General features: G+C 37.2%; 1 protein-coding gene across 1 annotated transcript in view; it reads right to left on the minus strand.

The window, feature by feature from the left end:
* LOC104271133 (mannosyl-oligosaccharide 1,2-alpha-mannosidase IA-like) overlaps positions 1-15,549 on the minus strand; it is a gene marked incomplete at its 3' end in the record, with an annotated part of 33,413 nt that extends 17,864 nt beyond the window's left edge. The window contains exons 1-2 of the mRNA XM_009865722.1: positions 15,429-15,549; positions 6,783-6,863 (exon numbers count right to left, since the gene is read on the minus strand). Of these exons, the coding sequence (XP_009864024.1) occupies positions 6,783-6,863; positions 15,429-15,497 (150 nt within the window). The remainder of the gene's footprint in view (positions 1-6,782; positions 6,864-15,428) is intronic.
* Between the last annotated feature and the right edge of the window lie 1,330 nt (positions 15,550-16,879).

Here is a 16,879-nt window from a genome sequence, read left to right on the forward strand (position 1 = left end):
AGATATTTGAAAGAGAAACATACCTACTGCTGAACTCCACCAGACAGCAACTCACTGAATTAATGCAAATTGTCACTATTTTCACTTGACGTTGCAGAGTGGTCTGAGGGTCTTTATTATGAGGCACAAAAATTGTTGGTGATGGCAGCTGATTGCATGCCTTGTGTACACGTGGCAGACGGTCAACAAGTCTTCAGGTGCTTAGAGCTAAGTAACAGTTCCCAGTGGTATCTATATGTGGTATCAGTAGCTCCAAAGCAGAAAGGGAAAAGAAGGAAAACCAGGAAGCAAAATTTGAATTATATGCACAACTGGAAAATCAGCCTATCTGAAGTTTCCTCAGAATTATGCATGAGGCTGACTTGAGAGGTAGAGTTGCACAGAGCAGCTGAGCAAGTAGCAGTGGGAGAAAGGGGTCAGAACTGTTAGAAACAAGAAAGTTTTAGGAATATAGGGAACCTATTTAGCAGAGAGGGGTTTCATCAACAGCAACAGTAAAACTACATTGCAGGAACTTAGGAGACGAAATAGAAGACTGAAGGGCAGTCTGCTTGCAACAGCAGAAGAACAGTCTGCATCAAAAAAAAAAATATCTTAGGAGTCAAGGTTATCTCCAGAATTCAAATCCACAGAGATTCTGTAGCACATTTTGATGCAGCTAGCACAGAAAGAGAACAGTGTTACATCTATTAAAGGTGGTGAAGAAACTGAAATACTAATGGAGATTACAGACTGTGATTGTGGGAAACAGATTTTAAATCCTTCTCTGTCCCTGAGTAGGCTGTTAAGTGCCACATCAGAGCAGATATAAACCATGCTTTTTATACACTGTAATGACAGCTTCTTGCAGAAACTCATAGTTCAGAAGAAAAAAAGTAGCTCTTGACTTAGTCTGACATATTACTGTCTAACAGGGGCCACATGCTCTAATTCAACATTTTGTTACAAACAAAAGGTTCACGTTAGTGATGTTTAAGTTTGGAAAGAGAACCAAGACCAGCTGAAATGAACTTAGAAAGGAACGGCCAAATGGGTAAAATGCTTGGAGATGAAGGATAACAGATGAGGTTCACAGTCACGAGATTCTCAAATCAAAAGGCTTAGATGACTTCTATTTTCTTTTGGCATGATTGTAAAGAAGGTAATTAAAAGCAAAAGTATATTAAGTCTGATAAATGAATACAGAAACTGATGATGTCTGACAAGTTAAATGAAAAAACTCTTAAGTCAAGCTAGAAGTCATTTCTGAAGAACAAGTTTTTAAAGTTAAAACACAAAAAGAGAAACATGAGGCCTGATAGAGAGCCAGGAGGAACAATTGAGAGACGACTGTGTAAAAAAAGGACAGTGCAGGAAACAAAGCCATTGCAGAGTTGTTAAATTTGCCTGTGTTCAGACTTGATGGGCCTGGGCAGGTTCCCATGCAAGGATATTCTTAAAAGGACAAGTCTAATGCACTGTCCCAGTATTGAGGCTGGACTAAATGACCTCCTGAAGTCCCCTTCAAGCTGAATGATGCCAGAATTCTATGAAATACATAACTTTAAAAAAAATCATAAATCAATAAAAATGAAACAAATCATCAAGATCCTTGCAGAGCTCTGAAGGAAGTAAAACATGACACCACTGAAGTACTGATGTATCACTTAAATTGGAAGCAGATGGATGGTAGGTGGCAAACAGGACCCAAATCAGAAAACAGGGCTGCAGAAAACTATAGGCAATTGCAATCTTCTGGTTTCTATCAAACAGGGAATTCTACTGTCAGTCTGTGCAGATGCTTAAGGGAGAGATAAGTGATATTCACACAGAAGTGATCAAGCTGGTATAGTATGCCTGGAATTTAAAACAGCATTAGAAATCAAGCTTCCAAAACATAAAAGGAAAAGTCCTCTTGTTAATTACTGTCGAGTTAAGTGAAGGAAGCAGGAGATAAATTCTCACACTGGTGAGATAAGATCTCCAAGGCATCAATACAGGAACTTATAATCCTGATTTGCAGGAACAGGCCAATACCTTTGCATAGGTGACAAACTTCATCCTCCTACCATTCAAGATTGCTAAATTATGAGTTATATTCATTTGTATTTATAGAATTTAAATATTCTCTATGAAGGGGAGACCTCTACAAGAGAGGAAGAAGCAGATAAAAATAGCTAGAGCTAAATTGTGGAGAATGTCTTAGGATTATATGAAGTCAGTAATGTTTTGTGGTCATCCTGGCAAAGGCAGCTCTAGATCAATAGCATCTGCATCACTATTTCATGTCTGCTCCTCATTAATAGGACAGCACTACCATTACTGATGGATGGTTGTTTTAAGTGGGCAATGATTAGGTCTGGAGCCAGACAGGAGACCAAGATCATCAAGTGAGGTTGAATAGTGGCACCGTAACTCCTATTCTAAATGCAGATATAAACTAATTAGGTGATATGTCCTTGCTTTTTTTTTTTTTGCCTTTTTTTTTTACTTCTAATTAACAGAGTTGGTGGAGAATAAATGAAACACAGAAAATTCAACTTCTATCATAATGAAGAAGACTTTGTTGTGTTTTTTTCATTCCTTCATCTTGATCAGAATAAATGGGTGTTCCGTCAAATAGGATATATTGCCAGAGTAAAAAAATTAAAATCTGTCACATTTCTGCTTCATGCCATGCAGAGAAATGGCAATATGAACATTGTTACCAAATTTATTTTGTCTTCCTCCAGTGAAGATAACCATCATTAGTTCTAGAAAAGAGAAGGTTCTATTATCCAGGAAGTACAGCTACTGAATCCAAAATATTTTAACTCTGGGGGGGAAAAAACACATTACCCTATTCAAAAAATAAAAAGCTTCAAAGGAATCTGGGAACTTACCAGCTGGATCTGAAGCTTACGTGATCCTTATTCACTTGAGAGCATTTTTTTGCTATTCATACAAATCCTACAAACAGCAACTATTAAAACCTTCTGCTATTCCTGCCTATGCAATGTATTCCCTTGACTGGAACCAACCTTCAAGTAAAATAGTCCCCTTGTTACACAGCTTTAGCAGTACCTGTAAGAATCAGCTATCAGTAAATGAGAAGAGCTAACCAGATATACTGATACAGGCTTATACGTTCTCTACAAGCTGTGCCATGCACTTACCGTGACTTTCAGTGCCAGTATCACAGTTATTCCCAACAGTGGAGATTACCGTGCTTAGAAATAATGTTTGTAATTTCCATTAATTCCAAGAAAGGCTTTAGCTGCTGTTAGTGGACACAGTGTTGTCCTCCTCCAAAAGTTACCAAATTATCCCCATATATGACTACATTTGGAAGCGTGCTTTAAGTAAGAGAAAAAAAAAATTATGCAGGTCTGCAGAACATGGGATCTTTTTGCACTCAATACTCCCGGTATACCAGAATTTTACATTGGACTAGTAAGTACAGCAAAGCAGTTGCAAAACAAATCTTACTAGACATCTTATTTCCCAGTACAAAACAAAAAAATGTTCCATATCAATTTGCTTAGAAGAGCAAATTTAGCAGATTTAGTTTAAGCAAATTCAGATTTAATTTTAAAAAATGATGAAGAAATTTTCAAAAAATTCTGTCCTGTTCCTACAGTTAAACTGCCATATTACAAGGTCCTCTAGATGCTTTCGTACAAACAAGCAAACAAAAAAAAACAATACTAGCAGTGCTTTAAAGGAACCAGTTCATTGGGCTGGGTTTTTTTAACAATCCCTTAGAGCCACTAACCTATGGATAAATACAAGGGAAGAATTCAAATGCAGTATTTCTATGAGGGAAATAAAAAAGAGCAGTTCTTTAAAAGTTATTCGTCTTGAAATCAAGTTTTCTTACATTTGTAGCTCTTTTACAAATGATTTTTGATATTTGACTGGAATTCCTTCTAGCTTGGGTTTAAACAGCAATCATAAAATACAAAACCCCAATACTTTAATTGTATGACACTTCTAGCATTTTTTAGGTCATTCATATTCATTCTAGTATGGCAGAAATTGTAGGAAGTTTAATAGAATGCACCTCATAGATCTATTTGAAAGTGAGCACCACACACAGTTATCAAGAGGCAAAGTATTCAGTTTGTTCATTTTTAGAATTATTCACATTGCTGCCTTTATCTAAATGAACTGTTATGTGAGCAGGATGTTTTAGGAACTATTCAGTATGATAGGATATTCTTTAATTATGATTAGTTAGACTCACAAATGATTATGGAATATACAATGTGTTGCAGCTTTGGATCATTATCCATGGAAATGTAATTCAGAAGTACAAACTAATTATTTCCGTCACTCCTTTTATTGAATCATAGCTTTCTTTAATTAGGATATTGATAAGTGAGCAGAGCAAATATCAGTTAATCTGATAAAGAATTAAATGAGCTATTAACTGAGAAACCTTAATCCTCCAAACAGCCTACATACAGGTTGTTCCACCTCCTTAGCAATGCCTACGAACGTAACGGACTAATGGATGATTAAAGACACATTTTTTACGGTGGCAGTCAGCCTGGGGGTTCCTGAGTCCTTTCCACACCTGTCAGCAGCACGGACAGACTCATGTCTTTCCATCCATGGGAAACCTCTTGCTGCTGCATGGCTGCTCTGTCCTCAGCAGGGCTGCATCCCACTCTTCCCACAGGCAGCAGTGGGCTGCTACTTCAGCATCTTGCATTTAGGAGACAAGTCTGATAAAGGCAGAGCAAGCTGAGTTGCACTCTCTAAGCCACTCAGACAGCTATGAGTTTAGGAACATCATTCTGTCTCGGACAGCGATGTTTATCATCTGTAAGAGTATGAAAACCAGTGGCAAGCATGGACAGTGTGTCTTTCCCAGCCTGCAAAAGCTCAGGACCCTTTTTAATCACAGAACCATAGAACGGATTGAGTTGGAAGGGACCTTAGAGATTACCTAGTTCCAACCCCCAGCAATCACATGTAGGAGTCAATTTTACTTTCATTAATGAGCCCATCTATTCCACTGCAAAGAATTCCAGTTAATTATCCATTGTGTGAAACATTTTTTTTTTAAAAGTATTTCCTCATTTCATTTGTATAAGAGTTTCACTTAAAACACCAATGCTACTATCTAATCTAGTTCAAGAGGTGATGGTAAAACTGCCTCTCTAAAGGTGAATGAATGGTTGAGAAACCATGACTAGGTGTTATTTAGGAGAAACTATACAAACTGATTGAAAGTGAGAATTCACATTAACAGAGAGAAGATATAAGCCATCAACAGCACTGATGACAAACGGTTCAGGCACTTCTTGGCAGACAACTGCTGCTTGATGTAAAGGCTCATATGCAGTCCTCTACCAGCTTGTTGTCTGCCAAGAAGCATCCTCTGCTTCTGTCAGAACTTCTTAATTAAAATGTAGCAATAGGTTATAGTGGAAAAGTTCACTCCTATTTGCAAGAATTAGATCTCCAGCAAAAAATGCAACTAGTTAATTGCAGAAGGAAGAGCTTTCAATTCTAGATGCCTTTAGATATGCTTATTTCTGGTTGCTGAGCTACTGTAGGACAAGTGATGTCCTTTAAGAGTCAGATATGAAACATTAAACAAACTAATTTTTGGTAAAGATCATGAAGCCAGCTACTGAACAGCTCTTAATATCTTTCATTACTGTTAGGTGTGAGTTTGAAAATTATAATTATTTAGAAAATCATAAGAAAGGAAAAATGTGACAAAATGTATAGGTTAAGACATTAATGTCTTTTCAGTACCACTCTGAACAGGATCATGTGAAATAAACATATAAATCCACTTAAGACCTTAAAAATATCAGAAGAACTTAGCCTCCTTATAACTGCTTTGTCAGGTATGTGACTGAATAGTACCCACTATGACAGATTTAACATAATCATAAGTTTTAACAAAAAAAAATATGCACACCACTCAATTTAAGTTAAAGTGATGGGTTCAAAATAGACCTTTATCCAGTATTTGGGAAATCTGCATATGAAAGAAAATTATGTATCTTTAGGGTTTGGGGGAGTTTCCACTAGTAATTGTTTTCGATTTAAAGAAATCCAATGATAAATTCAACTTACGATTAAAGAGTATTAACTTGTGTTAATCCTACAAAAAATACTACTATAATCCAGAGACAGGAAGAATTAAAACCTGTAAGATTAAAGACCTTGAGTGCCAAGATAAAAAATTAAAATATCACAGTACCTGTGACTTAGTATAGCCTTCTCCAAATACATTATAAAAATAACTGTGTTAGTCAAACATCTTGGATGAAATTGCTTCTTCATCCTCTCCAGAAACTATGATAGGCAATAGAGATTAACGGGATATTAATGCATTAAATCCACATGCATAGACTTTACCAGTTCGTTCTTACCATGCATTTTCCATGTGAGTTGGAGCTTCAGCTTCAGGAAGGCTAACAGAAGTATACTTTATAGGACTTGAAACCAATCTGTGAAGCAGGAACCCGAGGCACCGGAACTATCACCACCCACAGCATAGGAACTCCATAATTACACACTCTAGTACAAAGCCCCATAAGAATGTACTGGACATGGTTTCAACTTGGGGTGGGGGGGAAATAAATAAAAATATCTCTTAATACTTACATGAAGCTTTAAGATTTATACAAAGCAATGGTAACAGAAGCGAAAAAGCCCTTTAGACAGGTTTCTTTGCAGTACAAGCCATTTTCAAAGTTCTAAACAAGTTTAATTTGGATAAATACAATTAATAAACTAAAAGCTAGCTACTTATCTAGATGATGGTATTTCAGACAAATCATGTGGAAATATCTTACCTCTTCTCCTGAAAGATAGTAAGCCGAAAGTAGTCCACCAACAAAACGGATGTTCACTTCAAATACCGAAATTTCAGCATTCTGTTGAAATAAACACACATAGTTTTACTCCCTGATACTTTTCTGTGCAGTTTTGTTTGTTTGTTTTTGTCAGGGAAGCTTCTGGAGCTTGAGCTAGCTAGTATTTTTCTTAGAGAACCTTGTGAAGAAGTTCAGGTTCTTTCCATTTCAATCCTGACCCTCAGCACATGCCAAGAACTTTTCTTTGATGTGGGAAAGCTGAAGGTGTAAAGAGGTAGGTAAGGAAATAAATTAATCAGATATCGTAAACACTTGTGTTTCCTGTAAGAATTGAATTAAATTACTTTTTGATTTTGAATTGCTCAAAGTAAATTGAGGAATATAGGAAGTGAATATTTTGTTTCCAGAACCATATATTTTGCCTTTCTAGATTTAACACAGCCACTTAACTCACAAACTATCACTATCTTGCAAGTAATGCAAAGACCCTTTAAGAAAAGCTCAGTATCTGCTTCAGAAAATCAGTTATACACAAAAAGAAGTATTTGAAGTAATGTGAATAAAGATTTTACTGTCAAACCACAAAGACTAATTGCATTGTAATCCCGAACTTTTGTTGAAGTGATGATCTTTCAGACAAAACCATTGTTTTAATGTTATGAGACTTACAATACTTTACCTGCACACATCTCTGAACCTTTGTTTGAAATCCTCATCTCTTACTAAAATCTTTATACAAGCTACTGAATCAGACACAATTAATGAAATGTACAGACATTTCATTAACGGCAGATTTAAAAGCTGTTGCTTAGCACATAGTTACTCTTACACTCATTATACCAGGCCAGTAGTATTTTCAAGAATTATAGCAATTTGCAAAACAGTTACAGAAGTTTTATAATTTCATGTCGAAGAAACATTCATCTCCACATGGAAATTCTGTGTGAAGAAGTAGTTTGTTAAGAAAAGTGAACCTGTCCTAAAAGTAGCATATTCTTGCCACATCAATTTTAACTCTTTCTGGTTTGATTTTATAATTTTTTTGTGTTAAGCATTTAAGATGCCACACCCTGATCATTAACCTCTTTTCATATTTTTAATCATCATCTGCATGCAGTTTGCACAGACAAAACTCTATATATTTCTACTCAGCAGTCAAATCCCAAGTAAGCAATGTTATTATTATTTTGCTCTCAGATCCAGCTATACACAAATACCTTACAATTTATTTAACAGTGCCAAAATAAATAGGAAAAACTTTCATCTTCACTTCCCAAAATTTCTACTTCACCAGCTAAAGAGGCTGGAATTATTTTACTTTATTTCTTATTTCAAGTTTAACTTTCTCTTTCAAATCATCATTGTACCATTTCATAGCAGGTCTGAGAAGTGGTTGAATTAATTCCACTCAAACTAATGGAACTTCTGTAAGGAGAAGTGACTGGACGTGCATATTCCAAAATGACTACTATCTTCCTTTTGTAAGATCCCAAGATGGCTCTGACCAACTGGATAGATAAAATTCCTAATTTCACAGTCTTTTCATTAGCACTCCAATTAAACCTCATGGCCATGTGCTGTGTGCAACAGCATCTGAAACACCTTTGTTAGTACATGTCTATGCTAAGTTTTTATTGTTCCCATGCAACATCATCTTGCTCTTGCTGCCAGTTTTGGAGGCCTCTCAATTGTAACGGATTCTGAAAGCATGTAGATGCTTGGGAAAGTGATATATATATTGGGAACAACATACTTCCAGGGCTTTTATGGTAATTGAAGGGTGTGAGTAATTTGGTCTTTCATCTTACCTTTGATCAATAATTTATTATTCACTATTTGATCTTCTAGTAAGTAAATCACAAACGGGATACTACAAGCACTATACGAAATCCAAAGAAATCATTACTGCTGCTCACTGTACTTAGAGAAACAGAATATATGTATCCACAGAATCACAGAAAGATGGGGGTTGGAAGAGACCTCAAAAAATCTAGTCCAAGCCCCCTGCCAAAGCAGGAAGGTAGATCACACAGGAATGTGTCCAGGGGAGTTCTGAATGTCTCCAGAGAAGGAAACTCCACAACCTCCCTGGGTAGCCTGTTCCAGTGCTCTGTCACCCACAGACTGGAAAAGCTTTTACCAATGTTTTTGTGGAACATCCTATGCTCCAGCTTGCACCTGTTGCCCCTTGGACGTCACTGAGAAGAGCCTTGCTCTGTCCTTCTGACACTCACTCTTTACATATTTATAAACATTAATGAGGTCACCCCTCAGGCTCCTCCAAGCTAAAGAGACCCAGCTCCTTCAGCCTTTCCGCATAAGGGAAGCAGTTCCCTGTCTCTCCTGAGCTGAAGGGCCCAGAACTGGACGCAATATTCCAGATGTGGCCTCACCAGGGCAGAGTAGAGGGGGAGGAGAACCTCTCATGACCTACTAGCCACATCCCTTCTAATACACCCCAGGAAGCCACTGGCCTTCCTGGCCACGAGGGCACATTGCTGGCTCATGGTCATCCTGCTGTCCACTAGGACACCCGGGTCCCTTTCCCCTACTCTGCTCTCCAACAGGTCAGTCCCCAACCTGTACAGGTTTCATAGTGTCATAGAATCATTACCGTTGGAAAAGACCTTTAGGATCATCAAGTCTAAGCATTACCTAACTAACCATGCCCACTTCTAAACCATATCCCTAAGCATGACATCTAGACAGCTCTAAATACATTCAAGGATGGTGATTCAACTAGTTCCCTGTGCAGCCTCTTCCAGTCTTTGACAAACCTTTCAGTGCAGAAGTTTTTCCTAACGTATAACATAAACCTCCAGAGATGTAACTTGAGGCCATTTCCTCTTGTCCTATCAGTTGTAACTTGTCAGAAGAGACCAACATCCACCTCTCTAACACCTCCTTTCAGAAGGAGCAATATGATCTCAGTTGCACCTCCTCACTTTACTCACCCTGCTGTAAACTGCAGGATTAAGTCTACAACTGATAAATAACTGAAGATTCAACCAGCTGTGGTGGAATTTAACATTGAAAGCAGTACTCAAATAACAAAACTACTGTCAGCTGGGCTCTCCTGAAGCCCCTCTCCTACTGGAGTTCTCCAGTTACCCCAAAATCAGTATTCATATCCTTCTGGATCATTTCCTTAGCATATCTCTTTCAGGAAAGTCTTCCTCTCCACAAATTCATAGACCAAGGGCAAAACAATTTCCGTTTATGTTTTCTCATGGGAAATCACCCTCACTTATAAATACAACATTTGAAATACAACCGAATTTTATTTATCTAGTATTAGCTTCCACCTGGCACTCATCAGTACTGGTACTTGTTCTGCCATTCACAATTCAGTTGAAGAAAATACTGCGTGCTCTTTAAGTCATTGAATGTATTCACAATAATCAAGGCACCTCAATTCATATTTGATAAAGAGCTTACTCTCTTAGTTTTTATAAAGCTCCAAATAAGGCCATAAATCCTAACAAATAATTTACTTCAGTTTTCTTTATGGCACAGAATCTTTCTAAAACCTTCCTTCAGTTCTCCTGTTTCTGTATCATCAAGAGAGTAATAAAACTTCAGTCACCTCATCTGCATTTCCATTTATTGCTCCTATGCACGTGAATATATCTACAGTTTGAGAGTAGTAAGATTTAAATTTGTAAATGTTCAAATTTGAAATAAACAATCTGGATTCTAAAGGTCTGTCTTGTTACTGACTGCCATATACCACAGATATATTTGAGCTAAAGATAAATGCTGGAAGCATTAATAATTAGATCCAAATAATATTTGCTACTCTGGGATCTTGGAAAACGAGTATGTTAATGTATACGTGACAGTAGAGATAAATTTAATTTCAAGTTGCTAAACTTTTTCCACTCTTTTCTAGTTGCCAAAATACTAGACACATTACACGCAAAACTTCTACATTGCATGAATCTGCACACAAAGATACTCAAATTTGCAAAGCTAAGTACAAAGGCAAAAAACCAGAATGGGCAAATCAATCTTCAAGCTTCAACATGGCTTATAAAATCAGATACAGTGATTGATCAAACTCTGTAAACAGCTTTGCTTAAGAGTGCTAGCAGGACACAAGACTGAAGGTATCCTTGCTATCTTATTCACTCCCCTCTCTTTTTGCAGTTCCCCAACTCATTTAGTATCTATCTTCAAGAGCAAAAGACAAAATACTCTTCATATTTTCTCCACAGAACAACAGCAACTCTTTCCTACGTTGATCCATTCTGTGCAGTTAAAGGAAGGCATCTGTGATGAGACAGACAATGCATGATGAGTCAGTGATCACACAAAATGTCAATTAAAGTCAACTGAATTATACATAGATAAACCCATTACACAGGCTGCTGTCGCTTTCATCTGACCAAGCAATGGTAACTTCCAGAATCCTTGATTTTGACCAAAAAATACAGAAGGATGAGGCAAACAAATAAAATCCACTAATAACCAACAGGAAGGTTGTTTTAGTTTGAATCTAAATTCACTTTTGAGATATCTTCTGGTAGAAGAAACCATTTTCCTCTTCTCCCAACAAGCGTATGACTTCCTCCTCTGTGCCTTGCTCACATTCTGGTCCTGCCTGACTATAACCACATCAGACGGCTGGTCAGTCGGTCAGGGCATGAGTTCATGCACTGTCCACATACCATTTAATTGCTAGAATATTCTGGTCCTGGTCCCCTGTTGTTCTAGCTAATGTCCAGGCATGCTTTAGGACACCATGTAGGCCAAGGACTGTTCCCAGTATGCAGTATGAGTAACACTGTCCTTTTACAGGGATGGAGTTTACCATGGCTGAAGAATCAGAATCATAGAATGTTTTAGGTTGGAAAAGACCTTCAAGGTCACTGAGTCCAACCATTAACCTAGCAATGCCAGGGCCACCACTAAACCATTTCACCAAGCACCACATTTACACATCTTTTAAATACCTCCAGGGATGGTGACTCAACCACTTTCCTAGGCAGTCTGTTCCAACGCTTGACAACTCTTTCCATGGAGAAATTTCCCCTAATATCCAATCTAAACCACCCCTGGTGCAATTTGAGGTAATTTTCTCTTGTCCTATTACTTGTTACATGAGAGAAGAGACTGACAAAGAAAAAGCAAATGGATCAGTTAATCTCTCATCCTAAAGAGGTTAGTGTCTGTCTGGGTATAAAAGTGAAGCACCATCAATTCCAACACTTAACAACTCCTAACCCTTCACTGCTGTGCCACGCAGCTCAGCTCCTGGACCACTGCTCTCTGACTCCTGACACCTTCATCCATCTCATTAAGATCCCTCTTCCAATCTCTCTGATCAAGTATGAATTCACTGTGGTTCACAGTTGTGGTTCAAAAGTTGGGTGGTGGTACAGAAACTCATTCAGAAGGCTATGAATGCTCTGTGTGTGTGTGCAGGTTCAAAAGTAAATAATGAAAAAAAAACCAACAACAAACCCCAAACAGAGAAGAACACAGCAGTGTGTAGTTGTAGCTAGGAAACAGCCAAGCTCCCTAGTGATTGCCTGAAAGACTGGCTCCTTTTGCCCCTCTGTTGCAACATGTCGATACTCAACCCAGCACAGCACAGCCTTGGACGAGGCCATGCCCCAGCACTGTGAAAAGGGTGTGCAAGCAGCACTGTGCGTGGGGAGGTTAGACCAGATCTTCAGCTATACTAACTCAAAGGCAAAGATACACCCCCATGGAGATGAAGTGATTTAATGGAGAACAGCGTACACATCATGCAAAGGACATGGATTTAGCCACCGTAAATGTCAGCTCTTTCCAAAGGTAGGAGTATGTCTAAATTTCCTAAAATACTGACAGAATCAGAAAATGGAACTTAATTCCCCTACGACTACTTGGTTCAACTGAAACTTCAGCAAGTTATCAAATAAAAGGAATTTCAGCAGTTATGAGAGCATAACTCATAACTCCAAGTATTGTGATATGGATATCTGTTATAAAATCACAGAACTACCAGCTGCAGCTGTAATAAAAATAGCTTAGGTGTGTTGTACTCCAAAAGGGGAAGCTTCCAAACATGTCCACTCACTAGCTTGCCAAAATTCATGTTTGACAAGAAATGTGGCATTTACTTACCTAGAATTTTCCTTCAAAATCAAACCAGTTTGCTTTTTTTCAGAAACAAGAGTAACCCTGACAACTAATACATTGAATTTTGATACTGAAATGTAACAGGTGAACAGAGGATGCCATTTCCCGTTAAATAATCTTTACTTCGGAAATCTTCTTATGGGATAAACTAGTACCTACTTTTACAAAATGTCATTTGGAAACTTTCATGATCAGGTTATGAAAATGATGGAGTGCTGGCCAAATAGTTCAACATGTACAATGAGTATGTGATGTATTACAAACTTCTAGAGAGGAAAATTTGCTGCATTGGCCTAGAATCTAAAGAGAGAAGATTCTGCTACAGAATAGTCACAGCTGTTTTTGCAAAGAACATCTTAAAGAAAATTAAAGATTTAAAAAGCATATTTCTAAGGTAAAATGGAGAGAAAAACTAATCTTATTTATACAAATAAGGCCAAACATGCTTCCCTAAAAGCTGATTAAGCAGTCACTGCCAGGAAATCACCAGAAACATCAAAGAGAAACACATTTTATACTACTCACAAGAAAATAACACTTAGGGATATGTCAGTGTGTCAGTTACTAAATCTACGTGACTGTCATGGGAGAAAGGTTTCTGAAACAGGAGAAAGTAGGAGCATACAAAACATCAATGCAGAAAATGTCACATAATGCCTGATACATAACAACTGCTGTTGTTCTTTGTGTTAAATGATTTCCAAATTTGAACTCTTAACATACAAATACAAAGCAGCATTTGAAACTGGAACCTACATTTAAAGTGGAAAATAAACAAAAGTACAGGTTGAGTAGCTTCAAACAATTCAGCTATTAAACAAACTGCCATCAATTATTAAAGTTTGTTGCAGTTATTTGTTTTCATTTTCTCATTCCACTTTGGGAAAATTCACCTCCTTATTACTGACGCCAATGTAAAATTCAATTCTATATGACTCTGAAGTATCAGGAGAATAATTTCATGATGTGTTAAACTCAAGGCAGCTATTTACAGGAATATTAAGAACAAGATATTGTTCCTGATGCATAGCAGTATTATCTGTAAAGTACTTTTGGTAAATCTGCTGGATTGCTGCATTGACTGACAAACACATTACAAAATTTCAGACATTTTGGAAGACTTCATAGCTTTTAAATATTACTGTGAAAAAGTAAGTGCTACGGAATTTTAGAAGTACATCAATCAACAAGAGAAGCTGAAATTGCAGGCAATACCATCTAGAAGTAGAAGTTTTCAGTACAAAGTGTAGCAAGATTTATGCAAACCCAAAGATTTTAGTATTATTTTTGTAAATCACTGTACAGGACTTTATGATGTTCCTCTGAGTGGAGTTCAGCTTTTCCTTTAAAGTGGAGTTTACATTTTCTATAATGCTTTGTTCTTACATTTTAAAATATCTTAATAATACTAAGCTAATAAGACAGGAATTTACTATTACAAAAACTCCTTTATAAAAAAATGTTATGCACAAATTAAAGAGCATCATTCAGACATCTCACATGACTTGGAAGCACAGTTTAATATCCTGTATTTACATTATTAATGTAAATATAAATGCGCATTAAATTGCTGCTTATATAAACTATATAATATCCACCCTTATTAACTCCTCCTTAAAATGATAAAGAGTTCTCAAGCATGTAAGGGAAGCTAATTAATTCTGAGTTTTGCATAACATATTAGAAAGAGCACGTTGTTTTCAGGAAGTGTTTATACCATTACACATGTCAACTACAAGAGCTTTTAAGTGCTCAGTGTACCATGCCTACAATGCTCTCTTACTTTACTACACTGATCATCAGAGGTACTCCATTAGTTCTCTGTACCCAGCAACTAAAAAAAAATACTCTGGCAAGGCTAAAACCACAGCTTCTCAATGTAATTAAAGGTTTACAAAGGTTCTTGCCTATGCAGGACCTTTCCAGAATAAAAACTTTAATAATGAACTTTGCTCTCAGCTGCATATTTACCAGTTAATAGGATGATTTGTATACGAAGTTGCAATGACCTGGTGCCTCTTAAGACTGAAGCAGCCCAGTTTGTGCCAATAATTCACCCTAACTCACAGGATTTGACTTTACTAGAATACACAAAGGAACTTAAACGGTATGTATGGTGTATGGCTTTCTCCAAACGGAAGTCTAACTAGTGGAAAATTTCACAAAGTAAAAATGTAAAATGTTTGTGTAATTAAAAAAATCATGCAATAAACCTGAAAAGTTTGTTGTTTGCTTTACAACAGTAAATTACTCTACTCCTTTTTCCTTTCTTCAGTGCAAGTCATTGCCTCCTACCTAGCTGAATCTCTCAGACTAAAAAAACTGTGTAAACGCAGAGCAGCAAGATTATTATATTTCTGCTTCCTACCTTTTTTTTATCTACCAAAGATGTAATTCTTTAGCCTTGTGTCATGCCTGCAATATTAGAACCCAGTCCTCAACTGGCCCTTGGGACACTAAACAGAGCATTAAATGTTCATCAGCAACACTACTTACCACATTGAAATCTAAGTTTTTTTCAACCCACTCCTTGGCTTCCTTGAATTCCTCTTTCATTTCCATCATGTATAGTGTATCAAGGGCATCTACTATTGTTGCTCCTTGAATGTTACCTGAAATACATGAAGACACAGTGATTTACTTTAGAATAGAAAGTTTTTCGGTTATACCTAGTTAACTTTAATTCTTATTTCAAAATCCAGCTTCAATTAATCTAACTAAAAACTGGGCACATAAGCATTCAAGTAGGCAACTAATAGGTCAGTCTTAACTTTGATTCTCATGCCACAACACAACATCATAATATTAAAGTATTTCTTCCACTAATGAAGTTTTGAAGAACGATTCTGATGCACTGCAGTTTCAGCCATAACTTTGCATTTTTAGACACTGATGGAACAGTCCTTCATAAAGGACAATAAATCTCAGTAAATTGAGAAATTACTGCTTCTTCCAGTTCAGAGTGAAAAAGACTGTTGGGTTTTTGTTTTTATACTCAATAACATACATAAAGCTTTAAGAAGCTGGTAGGTACGAATCATATTTCAGTTAAGGAAACCCTTTAAGAAGTATCCTCTCTGAAAAACAATTCTTTTGATAATCTACATCACCATGTAACCTGCACAAAACAGCATTGAGGAGCAATGTCAAACGTGCACAAGTGACTTTCACAGCTTGGGAGAGACTGCCAGATACCAGTTTTCAGAGCAAGTTCCTGTTTGCAAAAGTAGCATCCTTCCACCCTGTTATGGTGATGGCTAGGAGTTAGCCTTCACCTAACATTGTAAGATCAAATATCATCAGTATGTTTTCCTCTGGCATGGATTAAAAGTTCAAGATCCTATACTGAAAGGTTACTGTGGAGGTTGGGGGAGAAAAAGCTACTCTAAGGACTTTCCCATGCTTCCTTCAAATCTACAATTTACATTTCCAAAACATCATTTTCATCTAGGAAGTTTCAACTCCTATTTACAAATAGTGTCAAAAACTCAGTTTGGGCCATTTTGCTCAATTTTATACTTATGAACTTGGCTCCAGCACTCTTCATTAGGAATGAAAACTACTGTTAAGACATACTTTAGAGAAGACCCTAGATAGAGAAGCCAAAACTTAAGATTGCAAAATAATTTAGGTAGCAAGGAACCTGCCCAGTGGGATGGGGGAGAGAATAGGGGGGAAAAAACAGCAAAACTCGTGAGTTGAGATGAAGACAGTTTAGTAAGACAGAAAAGGAATAATAGTAACAACAACATACAAACAAAAATGATGTGCAATGTAACTGGACGGGCTAGAGAGTTGGGCAGGGAAAAATTTAATGAAATATAACAAGGGAAAGTGTAGGGTCTTGCATCTGGGTAGGAATAACCCCACGTTCCAGTATAGGTTGGGGAATGACTTATTAGAGAGGGGACTTATTGAGGGGAAAGGGACCTGGGGATCCTGGTGGA

Source organism: Apaloderma vittatum, unplaced genomic scaffold (assembly GCF_000703405.1).
Source record: "Apaloderma vittatum isolate BGI_N311 unplaced genomic scaffold, ASM70340v1 scaffold6203, whole genome shotgun sequence".
Taxonomy (NCBI): Eukaryota; Metazoa; Chordata; class Aves; order Trogoniformes; family Trogonidae; genus Apaloderma; species Apaloderma vittatum.